General features: G+C 40.2%; 1 protein-coding gene across 3 annotated transcripts in view; it reads left to right on the plus strand.

The window, feature by feature from the left end:
* Positions 1-14450, plus strand: part of KIAA1549 (KIAA1549 ortholog) — a 151688-nt gene that overhangs the window by 70375 nt on the left and 66863 nt on the right. For all 3 annotated transcript variants that reach the window (XM_086754620.1, XM_086754637.1, XM_086754628.1), the window contains exons 2-6: positions 93-2834; positions 4341-4429; positions 10810-10987; positions 12519-12646; positions 14055-14238. In XM_086754620.1, the coding sequence (XP_086610746.1) occupies positions 93-2834; positions 4341-4429; positions 10810-10987; positions 12519-12646; positions 14055-14238 (3321 nt within the window). The remainder of the gene's footprint in view (positions 1-92; positions 2835-4340; positions 4430-10809; positions 10988-12518; positions 12647-14054; positions 14239-14450) is intronic.

Consider the following 14450-nt stretch of genomic DNA (forward strand, 5'->3'; position numbering starts at 1 on the left):
CAGAAATACTGTGTGTGGGGTTTGCTCATTGCAATCTTACTACTTGTTGTAATCTGTTAGTTTTTTGTTTTTCTCTCTCCCTCTTTATTTAGATGAGGGATCCTTGGAGCAGCAGAATTCTTCCTTTTTCTCAATGGACTCAAAGGTGCACCAAAGCATATCAGGCGGCAGGACACAAATGGCCTTAGCAAAAAGTACTTCGGAGTCCCAAGAAAGTAATTTCCTTCAAACAATTTTATCATCAGTTACCACTCCCTTTGATATGACTTCATTTAACCAAGAAGAAATGGTCAGGATTTCAGAAAGGAGAAGTACGCCATTGGTGGATGTCTCCGTAACAAGCAATGAGGCGTTCTTAAGTGACGATGAATTTATTAGCTCGTTTCCAAAGGCACAGTGGACTCCTCCACTGAAGTCTTTTGCAGTTTTAACAGATCATCACTCAGTTAATACCGAAGAGCCACCAAGAGAAATGTTAGAAACTGTGTTGCTAACACCTTCATTATCTGTCCTTTTTTCACCATATGGTATCTCAGAAACAGTGCTACAAAAGACTCCGCTGAGCACTGTCCCTGAACACAGTAACACTCTTACAGAATTAAAGCCTTTTCTACCAGATAGTGAAATGCTAATTGCGAGCAGGGACTTGCTGTTGTACTCTCCAAACACAGCTATTTATTTCACTTCCATTCCTTCAGAGGCAGGAGTTGCAGTGCAGGAAAACATAAATGCAAGTTTAACAGCTCTGCCTTTTGGGGCTGCTTCAGAAGGGTCGCCTCTTCACCTCAAGCTGTTGGATAAATCTAGCCCGGTGACCCCAGATGCCACAGCACAAAGTGCAGACCTGTATGGTGACGTTTACGCTGATGTGAGCAGCAGGGCAGCAGAAACTCTTAGTCTAGGGACCTACCCCATTCCAAACGTTCCCTGGGCCACGCCAGCTTCAGCGGCCAGTGCTGAGCCTACTTTTTTTCCTATTAGTCTTCCACTTGCATCTTTCCCGCTTCACTCAGCTGCCATTTCCATGGACTCTGATGCGGTTCTTAATGCCAGCCTGTTTAGACATGAGTTCTCCAGTACAGCACCAAATTTGCCTGCTGGTTTGGAAATACCAAGTCAATCAGAGCTTGTCAGTGAGCTCATGAGTCCAGTGCCTTTCACGCGACCATACACTTCTTGTCTGTATTGTGACTCAGTTTCACTTCTGCCAGAAGCAGGCTTTTCCCCAGAACATGATGTAGGCTCAGGGGATTATGTTGAAACTTTGTCCATCAAAGCCCCTGAAGTACAAGGCATAACTCCGTTTACAACTGTAATTACTGACAGGTATGAATTAGAGGAGCCTACACCTGATATTTTTGATACTTCTTTTCCATCAAGACCGGTGGTTTCATTTTCTTCAAGATTTGTGGAAATCCCCGATTCAAGCATGTTTTTGTTAAGCACAACGAGCACTGTCCTTGACATGAGAACACCTGTAACAATTTCTCCTTCCTACCATCATCTCCCTGGAGGACTAACACTGAACACCTCAGTTGCCCAGTTTTCCCTCCCTGTTCTGGAAACAGTTTTGTTGACACCAAGCACTCAGGTAGAACTTCCTGGTGCCACCACCGTTCTATTTGATTCTACCTTCACGCCGAGTGAGCCAGTAGCATCGTTTGCAGTCAGTCGTACAACTTTGCTGGAGTCGCCAGAATTAATGCCATCAGAATCTGTGTTTGTGCTTGACAAGACATCTACAAGGGAGGAACAGTCTTTAAATATTTCAGATTCTCCATCCAGTCTTTTATCAACACCATTTCTTATTGAACCTAGCTACGTGTCTCTATCATCGGCCATGCTAAATTCTTACTCTGTCATGCAAGGTGATTTGTCAACACTCTTACCTCAGACCTCGTTGACTGGGACATCAGTACTTTCTGAGGATGTTTCCAGCTGGGACTTAGCTACTACTGTCATCTCTGCCACTGATGCCGAGGTTTCTCAGTTCCCTCTCAGCCCAACATCCTACTTTTATTTAAATGCATCCTCTGTTCCAGGTGCACAAGTTCCTGAAATAACGGCATCATCAGATTTTCACTCTGAATCGTCTGTGCTCCTGGAACCACACTCAGCGTTGCCGGCAGGCTCTGAAGTTGTCTTTACCTCAGCTGTTACAGGAGCTACCTCTCAGTTGGAGCCTTCACTCTCCACCTCTCACTCCACGGTTCCTACCCTGGTGCTGCCCACTTCTGACACCCAGTCTGTTACCAGCAGCATCTCACTTGATGAAACAAATCTGATCTCTTTGTTTACTACCTTTCTGGCAACTCCTGTCTTAAGTGTATCTTCATCTCTGCTCTCAACTGCTCTGGCTTCTGATGAGGATATTGGTGCTACAGTTAACCCCACGCGGCTTTTCATGTCTCGCAGCGAGGGCAGTGCCCACACAGCCCTTCCTTCCGCAGACCCCGACACCCTGACGTCACGTGCCGACACCAGCAGCATGATGCCCTCTCCTACAGCATCTTTGTCTGTGACCACGTCGTTTGCTCCCACGCAGTTTCCTCCAACCTCTGGCCCTCCCACTGGGTATGAAGTTCCAGCAGAAAGCAGTGTAACTGCTGGTACTGATGCATCGGCTGCTTCCACCACTGTCCCCATGACCACTGTCACCACTGCTATGGGCAGCCGCAGCACAACTGCTGCAGGCAGCCTGGGGACATTCTCCTCCACCCCTCTGGCGACCACGACTCCATCCGAACCTGTGGTCATAACCTCTGCCGTGACCACTACCAGGCAACCCTACGTGTGCGACATCACAGTTCCCGATGCTTACTTAGTCACTGCAGGTAAGATACTCTTAACATTTTTATTTTGTTTTTCAGAAACCACTGTGATGTGACCCCCTAGCTAAACTGCAGATGTTGAATTATCTAAGTGAACCTTTCAAAGAAACATGGCGTAAATTTAGACAAACAGCTGTAAAAGCATTAATTTATCATTTACTCTTGAAAATAATAGAATTCATTTGAACAAAGTCCGTTGTGATAGTGAATTACATATACGTTACACTGCACAGAGAATGAAATTGTCTTCTGAAATTGCTGAGGCGTATATACAAGAATGCTGAATTAGAGGCTGCTTTATCATTTCATGGGTTGTAAATAAATGTTACTGTCATGGTACTGTTCTACCAAACTATTAAATGTTCTGACTGAGTAAGTTTCTCCTTTCAGTTGTTGCTGCTGTTTGTAAAAAAAAACCCTGCATGTGAGGTAATGTTGTAATATGAAAGAGCAGAGTTGGTTTAAAAAGTGTTTGAGTTTTGTTAACAATTTAAATATTTACCGTACTAGCTTATGTTTATATTTTTCCTCCTCCCATACTTACTTCCATTGGATTTGGTGTGTTTGTAACCAGAAAAAGTGATGCTAATGTGTTTCAAGATTAATTCTCTGAGCATCTGTGTTGCCTTTTTTGGTGTTTTCTTACCTTTTCCTAGCTTGTTAACAAAACAATACCAGCAAACTAATCCAAGGCAGCTGCAGAAGTGCTGCATGTTCTGTGGCAAGGAACATGTTTTGCCCTTAAGATTTACTCGTAATCTGCAAAGCAGAATGAGCATAACCTCACTCTCTAGAGAGAAAGGCGAGCTGGCTGTGCTGATGATGAGGAAGATTTTTTTTTTTTTTTTTAAACCTGTAAACTTGAGTTGTTTTGTAGGCAAGTTATTGATGGAAAGTAAATGCAGGATGCCAACATGACACTTCTCAGTTGTTTCCTTGACCACAGTCACAGTCTCAAGTGTGACTGTAACAGACATGACGTCCATGGGCATGTGGGGTTTTTGAAGCAATTCTTACTCAGTGGGTATCCCTTTCAGTAATTAGTGGCACGTTTGTTTACTTTTTATTGAAGAGAAAAGCACATGCCTATTTTCTGTGGCTTTTTTCTGACCTCATCTGCATTCCATGCGTTGCCTACAAAACTTCAACTGCATTATGACAGCAGGCTCATTGTGCATAGGTCAGACTGAATGCACTGCAACTTTCAGATCCGATTTGAATGCCTCAGTGGCTCTTTAGAAGATTATTTTACTAGAACGCTAAAGACGTTAGATATGGAAAAACAAAATGAGACAGAAAATAAACCTGGAGTTCCTTAAACTGTGTGTACACTCACTTTTTAGGATACAGTCACACCTTTACCTGTTTCCTTGACGGTCGTCTTACCCATTTGATGCATTTCATCTCATTGCCTGCTTTTTCATGCATTGCACAATTGAAAATGTAGCTTTGAACCAAAGCCCAAGAGATGAAGCTAAAATGTATTTACTGACCAACATTAATTTCCAGTGCTGGCCCGAAGAGCTGTTCTGCAAAATGTCAGTGAATCCATCAGAGAAGTGCTCAGAGGTCAGTTCAGGCGATCAGTAGAGCTAGAGGTAAGTGCTATGAAGTGTGTACAAGTATTCTTTGATCAATACAATAAAAGAGTGGTTTTAGTTCACCAGCTAAACCAGTGATTTAAAAACAACCCTTGTGGTAGTGTATCAGAGAGAGGTTTATTCTAACATAAATATTTGTCATGTTTTGTGTTTGGTTGTTTGTTTTTTTCAATGTGAATATGACATCAGCTTTTTTACTTTTAGAATATCATAATTTTCTAGGCCAGGCTTTTCTTGGTTTTGACAGAAGTGAGTAAGCAGTGCCCAGCCTCTACTGCTCACCTCCTTTGGCTGGTGAATTGAAACTGAACTGAAAAGCTTTTACCCTTCTAAATACCTATTGAAAAGTTTTGTTTCTTCTGCTAGCTGATTATATACTTAGCACCTTAAACAACACAAAACCTTCTGCACAGCCTTATGCTATTTTATGTTGTAAGTGGGGCCATCGACACTTGCAGTGGAACTGGTGGAATCCCAAATGTAGGATTTGGCAGATTAAAAAGGCAGGGGAAGAAATCAGGTGTGCAATGGTAAGATGTTATTTTTAAGCCTTCAAAGAGATGTGACTCGTGTCCTTCCCCCACTTGCAAGGCTAGGAATTGCTGTGCTTTGGGGTTTTTTTTAAAGTTTCCTCTGCTTTGATGTTCAAGGAATCATCTTAGAACAGAATTTCAGTGATGTTTGCTAACCTCAAAGTGAGTGTCTGGTTGAGATGGTGTTTAAAGGCTCTATTCCTCCCCTCTCCCTGTCTCAAACCTCTGTCTGAGAAGACGACTGTAGAGGTAGTTTGGGGATACCTTTGTTGTGTAATCAGATACTTCAACACTGGGGACAAAATGAAATGTTTTAATGGAATTACTGGCGTAGGTGCAGGTTCAGCTGCCCTTGCAATTTTTTGTGTCTGGTCATCCAGTTGTGATAGCCCAGCCCCACATTATCTTACTTTTTTGAGTCTGTGGTCTCATTTTTGTTATGAAGTTAACTCAAGTAGCGGTTTGAATGTTGAACATAATTTGATTATCTCCATGCACAGAATCCCTTGGTGCTTTTAACTTCTTCTGCTTGCTGATCTGTGTGGGGAAACAGTGTTTTGACAACTCCTGCCGTAATCACTGCACTCAGTAATTAAACAGCTCTTTTCTGATGTTTGAGGATATACCTCTCTACTACTCAGTTAAGACAGGAGTGTTACGAATTTCTGCCAAACTTCAGCCACAGGGAGGTGCCCCTATAAATTGTGTGCAGTTTAGGTTCTTTTAGCAATACCTGCCCATAAGCTTTTTAGGGGTTTTTTTTTGTAAATAAAAGATTTTTCTTCTGGTTTGTGAATTACACCTTCAGATTATGGAAACTGGCATAGTCAAGTAAAAGTCAAAGGTTCATTATGATAAAACTACACTAATTTTCAGTTAATTTATATGCTTCAATAATATAGAAGCGCTTACCCTCTCAACAGTTAACAGCAGTAAGAGAAAATCTTTGAACCTTCTAAATATTTGAAGGTTTGTTGAAGCAAACATTTTATATGTTGCTTCTTTATATTTTTGTCCTTTAAATTCCTTCCTTTTATGCCCAACCCTGCCTTATAAAGCTCTCAATAGGATGTTTTGGCTCTAAGACTTCTCAGAAGCAACTGTTTTTATAAATAGTGCAGTTAGTCCAGCTTCATTCTTTGCAAATTCTTTTTTATCAAAAGGAGAAAACGTCTCTGTGGAATCAGTTATGCTTGCTTTATGCTCGAATGCTGCTGTTGTATGTGTTCTTTGTGATGCCTCGGGTATGCGTTTTGCACTAAAAGTAATCGCTAGCAAATGTCTTCACCTCTAACGGTGGAGTACTAATAAAACTGTTACTTTTTAAAAAGAACTGTCTGTAATATTGGTGTGTTGAGCAGTGATGTAATGCAAACTTTTAAACAGAATTTATCTGTATTGCTAAACTTAATTAATCGAACAGACCTGACTTTTGTTAGTGGAGCGTACCCAGGAGCCGTGTGTACCTCTTCAAGTTATGGTAAAGCAGTGCACTTTTCTAAGCTGCGTTTTTGCTGTGTCTCCTATTACAGCTTGCAGACGTTGTTCCCTTGCTGTGATGTAATGCACAGCAAATCAGGAGACAGTCGTGTTAAATTTAACTTTAGAGTAATGTGTGCTTTAAAAATAAAACCCATGGCAACGATGGATATAACTGCTTCTCACTTTAAATACAAACCCAGTTTAATGTTGAAAGGAGGTTTAAAACTTTTTTTCCCCAACCTTTTCAGTTGAAACTTTGGTCTCTACTTCATTATTATTTCAAACATTCTGAGTTGTTGAAGTGGAAAAAAAAAAGAGGCAGACTTGAATCCTGCCTAATGAAAAAAACTTTTGTCAATTTTTTCCTAACAAAAGTCCTTACAACAAAGAGACAAAATTTTAAAGTTCTTTCCAGTTAGAATAAAATAATAAGACCCTATTCTTTGAATAAGAGTCATTTTTGTCAACTTTCTCTAATGTAAACCTTATGACACTTGTATAAGAACTGTTATACAACACTCCCTTGACTTAGCTTTGTTGCACTGGGGCGTGAAGTAAAGTAGTGTTGGCAGTGACTTTCTACCAGGACCCCTGGTGCTGTTAAGTTCATGCCAACAGGAAAAAGCTTTTTGCCAGCCTCATTTGTGCTTGGAAATTTTATTATGCAGTATAAAGTATACCTCAGCCACTTTGTTCCTGTATTTAATCTGGGTTTGGGGATCTGTCGTTAGCCTTTTGGTTTCTATAATACAAAATTAGTAAACATCTGCTTTCAGAGTAAGGAGATCCGTTCATTGTCAGGCAGTTAAATACTTCATTCAACGATACTACCTTGTGGACTTGTGCTGGCTTCATCGCTGCTCACTGCTGCTAAAATTCTGGCTGGTACCGTTTAGGTGTGTAAAAACAATGAGAGAATTGTTGCCTCAGGATCCTAAAGTGCGTAGAAGCAGAAGCTTTGTTTCATTTTTAAGACCTGTGAGCCTTTGTAGCCCATCTTCAGGAAGTTAAACGCTCTCTGCAGACTCTTTACAGGATGCTTAATAAGGTGGTGGTGAGGAAATCGGTTGTTTATGCTTTCTGCCAGATGTTTACACAGCACAATACAGCGGAGTGTAGGCATGGATTAGATTGCAGCAAAGGTGCATCTAATCAGATATTTTAGTGGATGATAATCAGTAGCAAATGCTTAGGGAAGATCATAAGGGACAGAGGAAGCATACGACAACATTTTTCCCAAATACTCTTGTAGTCCCTAGTAAATCAAGGCTTGAAAACTTTCTGTTTTAGAAGCACTCTCTCTTGTGAGGGTAACTTTGAATGAGGGGCAGGTTGTGTCCTGGAAATGGAGGAGTTGGATTAGCCATCACGCTTTGGAGAAGGGGTAGCTTGACTTGAGGTGGTGTAAAGGTTCCTGCTCCTGCTGAAGGATTCTGCTTTGGCTGTAGGAATGGCTCCAAAGCATACGTGGAGTTCTGCGTACTTCTTCAGCTTTCTGGCCCTAAGTGTTAAGATAAGAAATTTGTACTTATTTACTTTAATAGGCAGCACTCTAAAAAGTGGTTCAGCTAGCTAATTTGTTAGTATCTAACTGTCCTGGCAGTAGAGCTGAAACCTCCAAGAGAGGGTTGGATGGCTGGCTGGGTTTCTGAACTGCTAGCGCTGTGCCAAGAGGAGCTATTCTCATTCGTTAATCAAGAGCTATGAGCTGTGCTCATCTATCCTAGATAACTTGGCAAGCTTCTCTGTGAATTAGGTTATAGACAGAATCATGCTGGCATGGCTGTGTTATTCCTATCATCTGAACTAGGTTGTGGAGAGCCAACTCTGGACAACTCTGCAATATCTCAATCTGAAATAGCCATTGTTTTGACCCATAGTGGTTCTAATCTACCTACCCCAAAATTACACTTAAAAGTTTATTTTAAAATTTCCATTCTTCTGGAGTTGCTGTTGCTCTTCTGCTGCAGTGAAGCAGAAAAGAGAAACAGTGTTAGCTGCCAAGGTGAAAAAAATGCAAAATCAACTGTATGGGGTTGTTTGGTGTAGGCTGCTTTCATTGAATCTGTGGTGCACTGCAACAGGCCAGAGATGGAGACAGCTGAGTTAGTTCTCAGAGGCTTGCTTTCTCATCTGAAACACCTAACTCTGGCTACACTAGGTCTCTCTTCCTCAACTTTTATTGCTTTAGAAATCACCAGCAAGTTGTAACTGAGATTTGTAATTCTAATTTCTCTTCTTCTTGCCTTTTAAGTTGTCTCCTTTGCAAGTAATGGGCAACTTTCTTTTGGCATGTCTTACTCCGTTATAACTGCTATTTCCATTTCACAATTTGAAGCTGCAGAGATCATTTCATCCTGGATAAAAGGATAAAATTTCAGATAAGGGAAACTGAAAAGAGCTGTGCATATTATTCATATCAAACAAATTCGAGTTCTGTGCATCTGAATCCATTTAAAATAAAAGCTGGATACTGCATATATTTGTGGACTAAGAGGGAAGAAAGGAATAACGAGCAGCATAGATGATTTTAAAAGTTTCATTCTGCTACTGAGCATTAGTGCTCTTTGAAATGCATGTTTTCTAGAGGACAGGAAAGAGCTGCTTGCTGTTTCATCTAAACAGCAATTGCCGTTGCTTTATACTGTTTCAGAAATACCAGGAAGGAACATGTGTATCACAATTTAAATAGCACTGTACTTTTCTATAGGGCTAATCCTGAAGTTGAGGATATCTAGCATATCTGCACCAGCACAAAACCTTGAAAAGTGCTGGCATCTCTTCATCTAAAAGGTGCAAATTTATCAGAACCTTTGGGCCTCTGATTTGGATGATTTATTTATTTGTGAGGCCATGATGTTGGACATCTCAAAATATTTTAGTGTGACTGCCTTAGGCAAATAAAGCAAACTGAAGGAGTAAACCAAAGAGGAAAAAAAATAATGCTGCGAAAAAACGGATGTCCTTGATCTTGAGAGAGTTTCTCTGAAGGACAGAAGACACTGCAATATGTTTAAGTAAATAAAAGCCTTCAGTTTGTTTTTACGTAGGTGACAAAGAAAGGGTGGATAAGAGTGTCTGCATGGAAACATTCACCTAGGTTTATATTTAACTTAGTCTCATTTCTTTTACATGATGAGTAAGGCTCCTCAGGTTTTTTAATCTCCTGACTCAAAGTCAGGAGATTAAACTGGAAGAGGAAAATTGTAATTGTGGTAACTGTCCTGAAATAAGCAGATAGAAATGTTCTCTGGAAGCAAGCATTCTTGAGTGTGAAAATTATATCCATTGTGCTGGTTTTGGCTGGGGAAGAGTTAATTTTCTTCATAATAGCTAGTACAGGGCTATATTTTGGGTTTGTACTGAAAACAGTGTTGATAATTCAGGGATGTTTTATTTATCACTGAGTAGTGCTCACAGAGTCAAGGCCTTTTCAGTTTCTTGCACCACCCCACCAGTGAGTAGGCTGGGGGTGCACAAGAAATTGGGAGGGGACACAGCTGGGACAGCTGACCCCAACTGACCAAAGGGATATTCCATACCATACGATGTCATGCTCAGCATATAGAACTGGAGGAAGAAGAAGGAAGGCGGGGGGGGGAATGTTCAGAGTTATGGTGTTTGTCTTCCCAAGTAATGGTTACACATGATGGAGCCCTGCTTTCGTGGAGATGACTGAACACCTGCCTGCCAATGAGAAGTAGTAAATGAATTCTTTGTTTTACTTTGCTTGCTTTTGCTTTACCTGTTACACTGTCTTTATCTCAACCCACGAGTTTTCCCGCTTTTACCCTTCTGGGTCTCTCCCTCATCCCACTGAGGGGGGTGAGCGAGTGGCTGCGTGGTGCTTAGTTGCAGACTGGGGTTAAACCACGTCATTCATAAAACAAAAGTTGTGTGTATTTTGCTTCTTGCATATCACATGTGAATGGTATAGGATGTATTCACTATGTAGTATATGACTGAAACGTAGAAGCCATGCAAGTGGTTCAGTAAGTAAACAGCAATTTTGTATGGGAACTCTTATGTACTCCATGGGAATGCAGGCGAGAGGGAGTGCTGCTATGCTGGGATGTGATAAATCAAGAAGTGTTGAGATTGGTGTGTTATATTGAAGAGATTCTAGTAGGTGCACCTAGCTCAGGGGAGTTGCCTCTCTGATGCGCAGCGAGGCAGAGGCTGCAAGTCACAGTGCTGTCAGAGTCTATGCTTCTGTTTTCTCTTTGAAAAATAAAGACTGTGTTTTCCTACCTATTGATGATGTGGCTTTGAAACATATGAGACTATATAGGTCTAAAGTGTTGCCAAATTTCACATTGAAGATTTTTTTTAAAAAAAACTTTTTTTTTCTTTTTTTTGTAGGTTTATAAAATTTCCCCCAAATTTACTTTCTTGGTGACATCAGGTCCTTTTGTTTACACGGCAGTAGCTGTCATAAATGTGCTTGTGAACAGCAGTCTTCTTCGTGGTGAGGCCCCCATGATCCTTTCATTGCATCCTTCTTTCCCAGTACCAGATAACAGATTCCAAGTTCAGACAGGTGAGTTCTTCCTGATATGAAGAGGAGGAAATGTAGCTTTGTGTTGATTCACCCTTCTTCACATGTGATTAAATATGCAAGGTTGAGTCAAAAACCTGCATTCCACTGCTATGAATCTTAATTCTTGGTTGTTAGTGAAATAGTTGCCAGATCCGTGGTAAAGAGATGATAAATTGTAAACAGTTAGCACCATAATTTTGTTATTTTTTCAGGAAAACTATTTTGGCACATTGCAAAATAGAGATACTCTTTTTCTTGCTTCAAAAGGTGAGAAGATAAAAAAATTTCTGTGAAACATTTACTCATAAAATTACAGTGCAGCTAGTTTATAATGCTTGAGTCAAGTTTCAAATTATGTTTACCTTAAATGCTACTTTTTAGGATTCTTATAATGTAGGAGAATTGATGAGCAGGAGGATTGATTGCTCGTGTATAATGTAAGCAGGAGGATTGCTCATGTAGTCAGCTTTCCGTGGCTGCTGTAGGGCAGCAGTTTATGTGAAGTCCATGACTACTCATAATCTAAAGTAAAATATTACCCATGTAATAGGTTTTGAGAGTCAGTGGTATCACTTAAAATCTTCTTCAGGCACTACTATTTGCATAACAAAACCACCTGCTTGGTTGCTTGACTGTGTGATGAGGTAGTGACAGGAATTGAGTGTATAGGCAGAGTTAGAGTGTCAGACATGGTGCTTTTATTCAGGTGTGTTTCATGTGTTGTTTCTGCTCTGTTAATAACAGTATGGTGGTAAGACATCACTTCTTTAATTGTGCAGGTGTGATGTCTTTTCCACGGCTTAACATGGTTATATAGATAGACAGTAGACGTATTTTCTGTTTGTGAACTTTGTATAACATGGCTGTTAGGGTCTGTAAGCTAATCATAGCATTTCAGACTGTATCAGGAAATCCACAGATGTGTAGGTAGTTAAGGTATGTGTGTCTGCACACATTCCTTTGTGCTCACTCTTTTTCTCCTGTGCTCTTTCTTTCTCTCCTGTGAAAGACTTCAAGGTGTATGTATCTAGATTTTAAAAATTGTGTGCTAATTAAGTGTTTTGGAAGTCTTAGACTGATATTAATGTGTAGTAATAGACCCAGTATGTGATCTTTTGGATAAGCTGAATACTATATTTCAGTCTACAAGAAAAAGAGTTTTGTTGCTTTTTTCCTTAAGATTTTCATTGATCTGTTGGGTACTAAGGATTTCAGTGTGGTTGATTCAGTGTTCAGATTCTGTAAAATTAGCCACGTGTATGTAGTGAAGGTCTTTCAGTATGCAAGAGGAAACAGTGAGTATTTTGTCACTACTGTCTTTTGGTAGTCTGGTTACTGGTGCAACAGATACCAAGTAGCAAATTTACTGCACCAACACAAAATGTATTTCTACTGTGTTTTTACCCAGTGTTTCACTGAATATGTCCCAAATCCCATGAAAAAGTAATAGCCTTGTCGATTCTCTTAGTCATTTTGTTCTCTCTCATGGAAGTACATTTCTGTAGGAGTAATGTGTACCATTTGCCTTCAGTGCTTCAGTTTGTGCCTCGGAACGTGGATGTTGGATTCTGCAACTTTAGCCGGCGCATTGAGAAGGGGCTGACAACGGCATTCATGGAAGTTAGCAAGCGCCAGGAGTTCTACAACTTCACTGTGCAGGTAAGAAGATTAGCATGTTTTGTGTCTGTCCCTTTTTCTCCTCAACTTTGGTTGTCCTGTCAGTAAAATGAGTTAGGTGTTCACTGGCTGCTGCTTGCCATCTGGATCTTGTAGAACTATGAAGCTTTGTCATGAAGTCAGGATTCTTTTCCCCTGGAAAATAATATGGCACCACATAACCCTCTAGTTTCAAAATTTTTTAAAAAATGATCGAAGATGATGATTTATATCCAAAAGCATTATCGAATATAATAGAGTTTATACCTTTTCATATAAAGTCTGCCCCAACCCTTATCAAAGTAATTCTCGTCAGATTTTACTATTACAAAGTAGAGTGTGGTTAGAATGTTTTTGCTGGAAGGCAACTTTCAGGTCTCATTGCCACTCAGGGTGTCCAGTTAGGGAATATAGGAGTTATATGTGCTCTGATGCTGGTTGATTCTGAGGTCTAGAAATACTTACAGCAGTATACGATGTCCATGGCAGCCGCTACTGGAACTTCACATATGAAATGTATTGCATATGTGCGGGGTACTGAACCACATAGCAGAGCTTACAACTCCATGGAAAGTCAGTAATTTAAGTTAATGAGACCAACTCCCTCTTCTGTCTGAATTCTTAAATTTAATCTAGCTTTGTTGTAATACCCTAATTGCTAAAATTTTTATCTTATTATTTAACTGGCACCATAAATGCCTGTTTGTGGTACCCTAAAATAAAATCATAGTGGGAAAAATAGCATAAACTTTATAGTACCTAAATTACTATATAGTGCATATAGTAAAGTGCTCAGAGGCTTACGACTGAATGACATAATGTGACTGGATAGACTGAAGACAGAACACACAATAGAATTTCTTGGACTATCGGTTTAGCAAACTTTTATTTTAAATAATTCCTTACTATCTGGAAGATATATGTCTACAATAATATAGTTGCTGTGTACATTGGTGCCAAAATAAGTCTTCTAATCAGTGGTAGGGTCTGGGCGTGCGTTGTGCGGGAGGTTTTGACCAAGAGAACATCCATTTTCAGAATGTTTCTTTACTATGATCTCTTCCTGTCTGTTCCACATGGTTTGGTATTCATCTAATATTTCTTTATTGGTAGATTTTTTTTTTCTGACTATCTCTTTGGGTGGTTTTTTCCCATCGTTTTCTGGACTGTAGCTTTCAGATCATACTGAATTATGTTTGACCTTAAAGGACAACTTTTAGAAGAGGAATTCACATGTAACTTTGCCTCTTCTGAGACTCAGCAGGCTGAATCAATCTGGAATAGATGTTCCTCTGTTTTGATGTGAACTACTTCCCTCTTCATCATATTAGAAAAAAAAATTCTGTCAAGGAAGGAATGGGAATGCCAGTGATTTGATTTTGCTGACCCTGCTTCAATCTTTTCTTTTCAGATACTGAATATAACTCTGAGTAGGCCTGGGGTAGCATTTCGGCAAGGCCCAGTGAGCATCGTTTTTGCTATTCGAGACAGATACGGTTTTCTAAATGGATCCGAAGTCAGTGAGCAGCTAAGAAACTTGTCTGTGGTGGAATTCAGCTTCTATCTAGGCTTTCCTGTGCAGCAAATTGCTGAACGTGAGTACTGATTACCAAGACTGCAAAATTCTTTTTTTAATATTTTTTCCTTTAAAGTAATTTTATGCATAAGTGATAATGCAGCTTCAGGTACCTAACTTGTCTCGTGAATTCTGCGGAGCAAATCCATGCCCCTCTCTGCTCGCATACTTCATATCAGTGTTACAACAACTTGTTGCTTTTGTCATCATCCTTTCATTCTGCACAGGGCC

The sequence above is a fragment of the Chlamydotis macqueenii genome, chromosome 1 (genome assembly GCF_036417535.1).
Source record: "Chlamydotis macqueenii isolate bChlMac1 chromosome 1, bChlMac1.mat, whole genome shotgun sequence".
Classification (NCBI taxonomy): Eukaryota; Metazoa; Chordata; class Aves; order Otidiformes; family Otididae; genus Chlamydotis; species Chlamydotis macqueenii.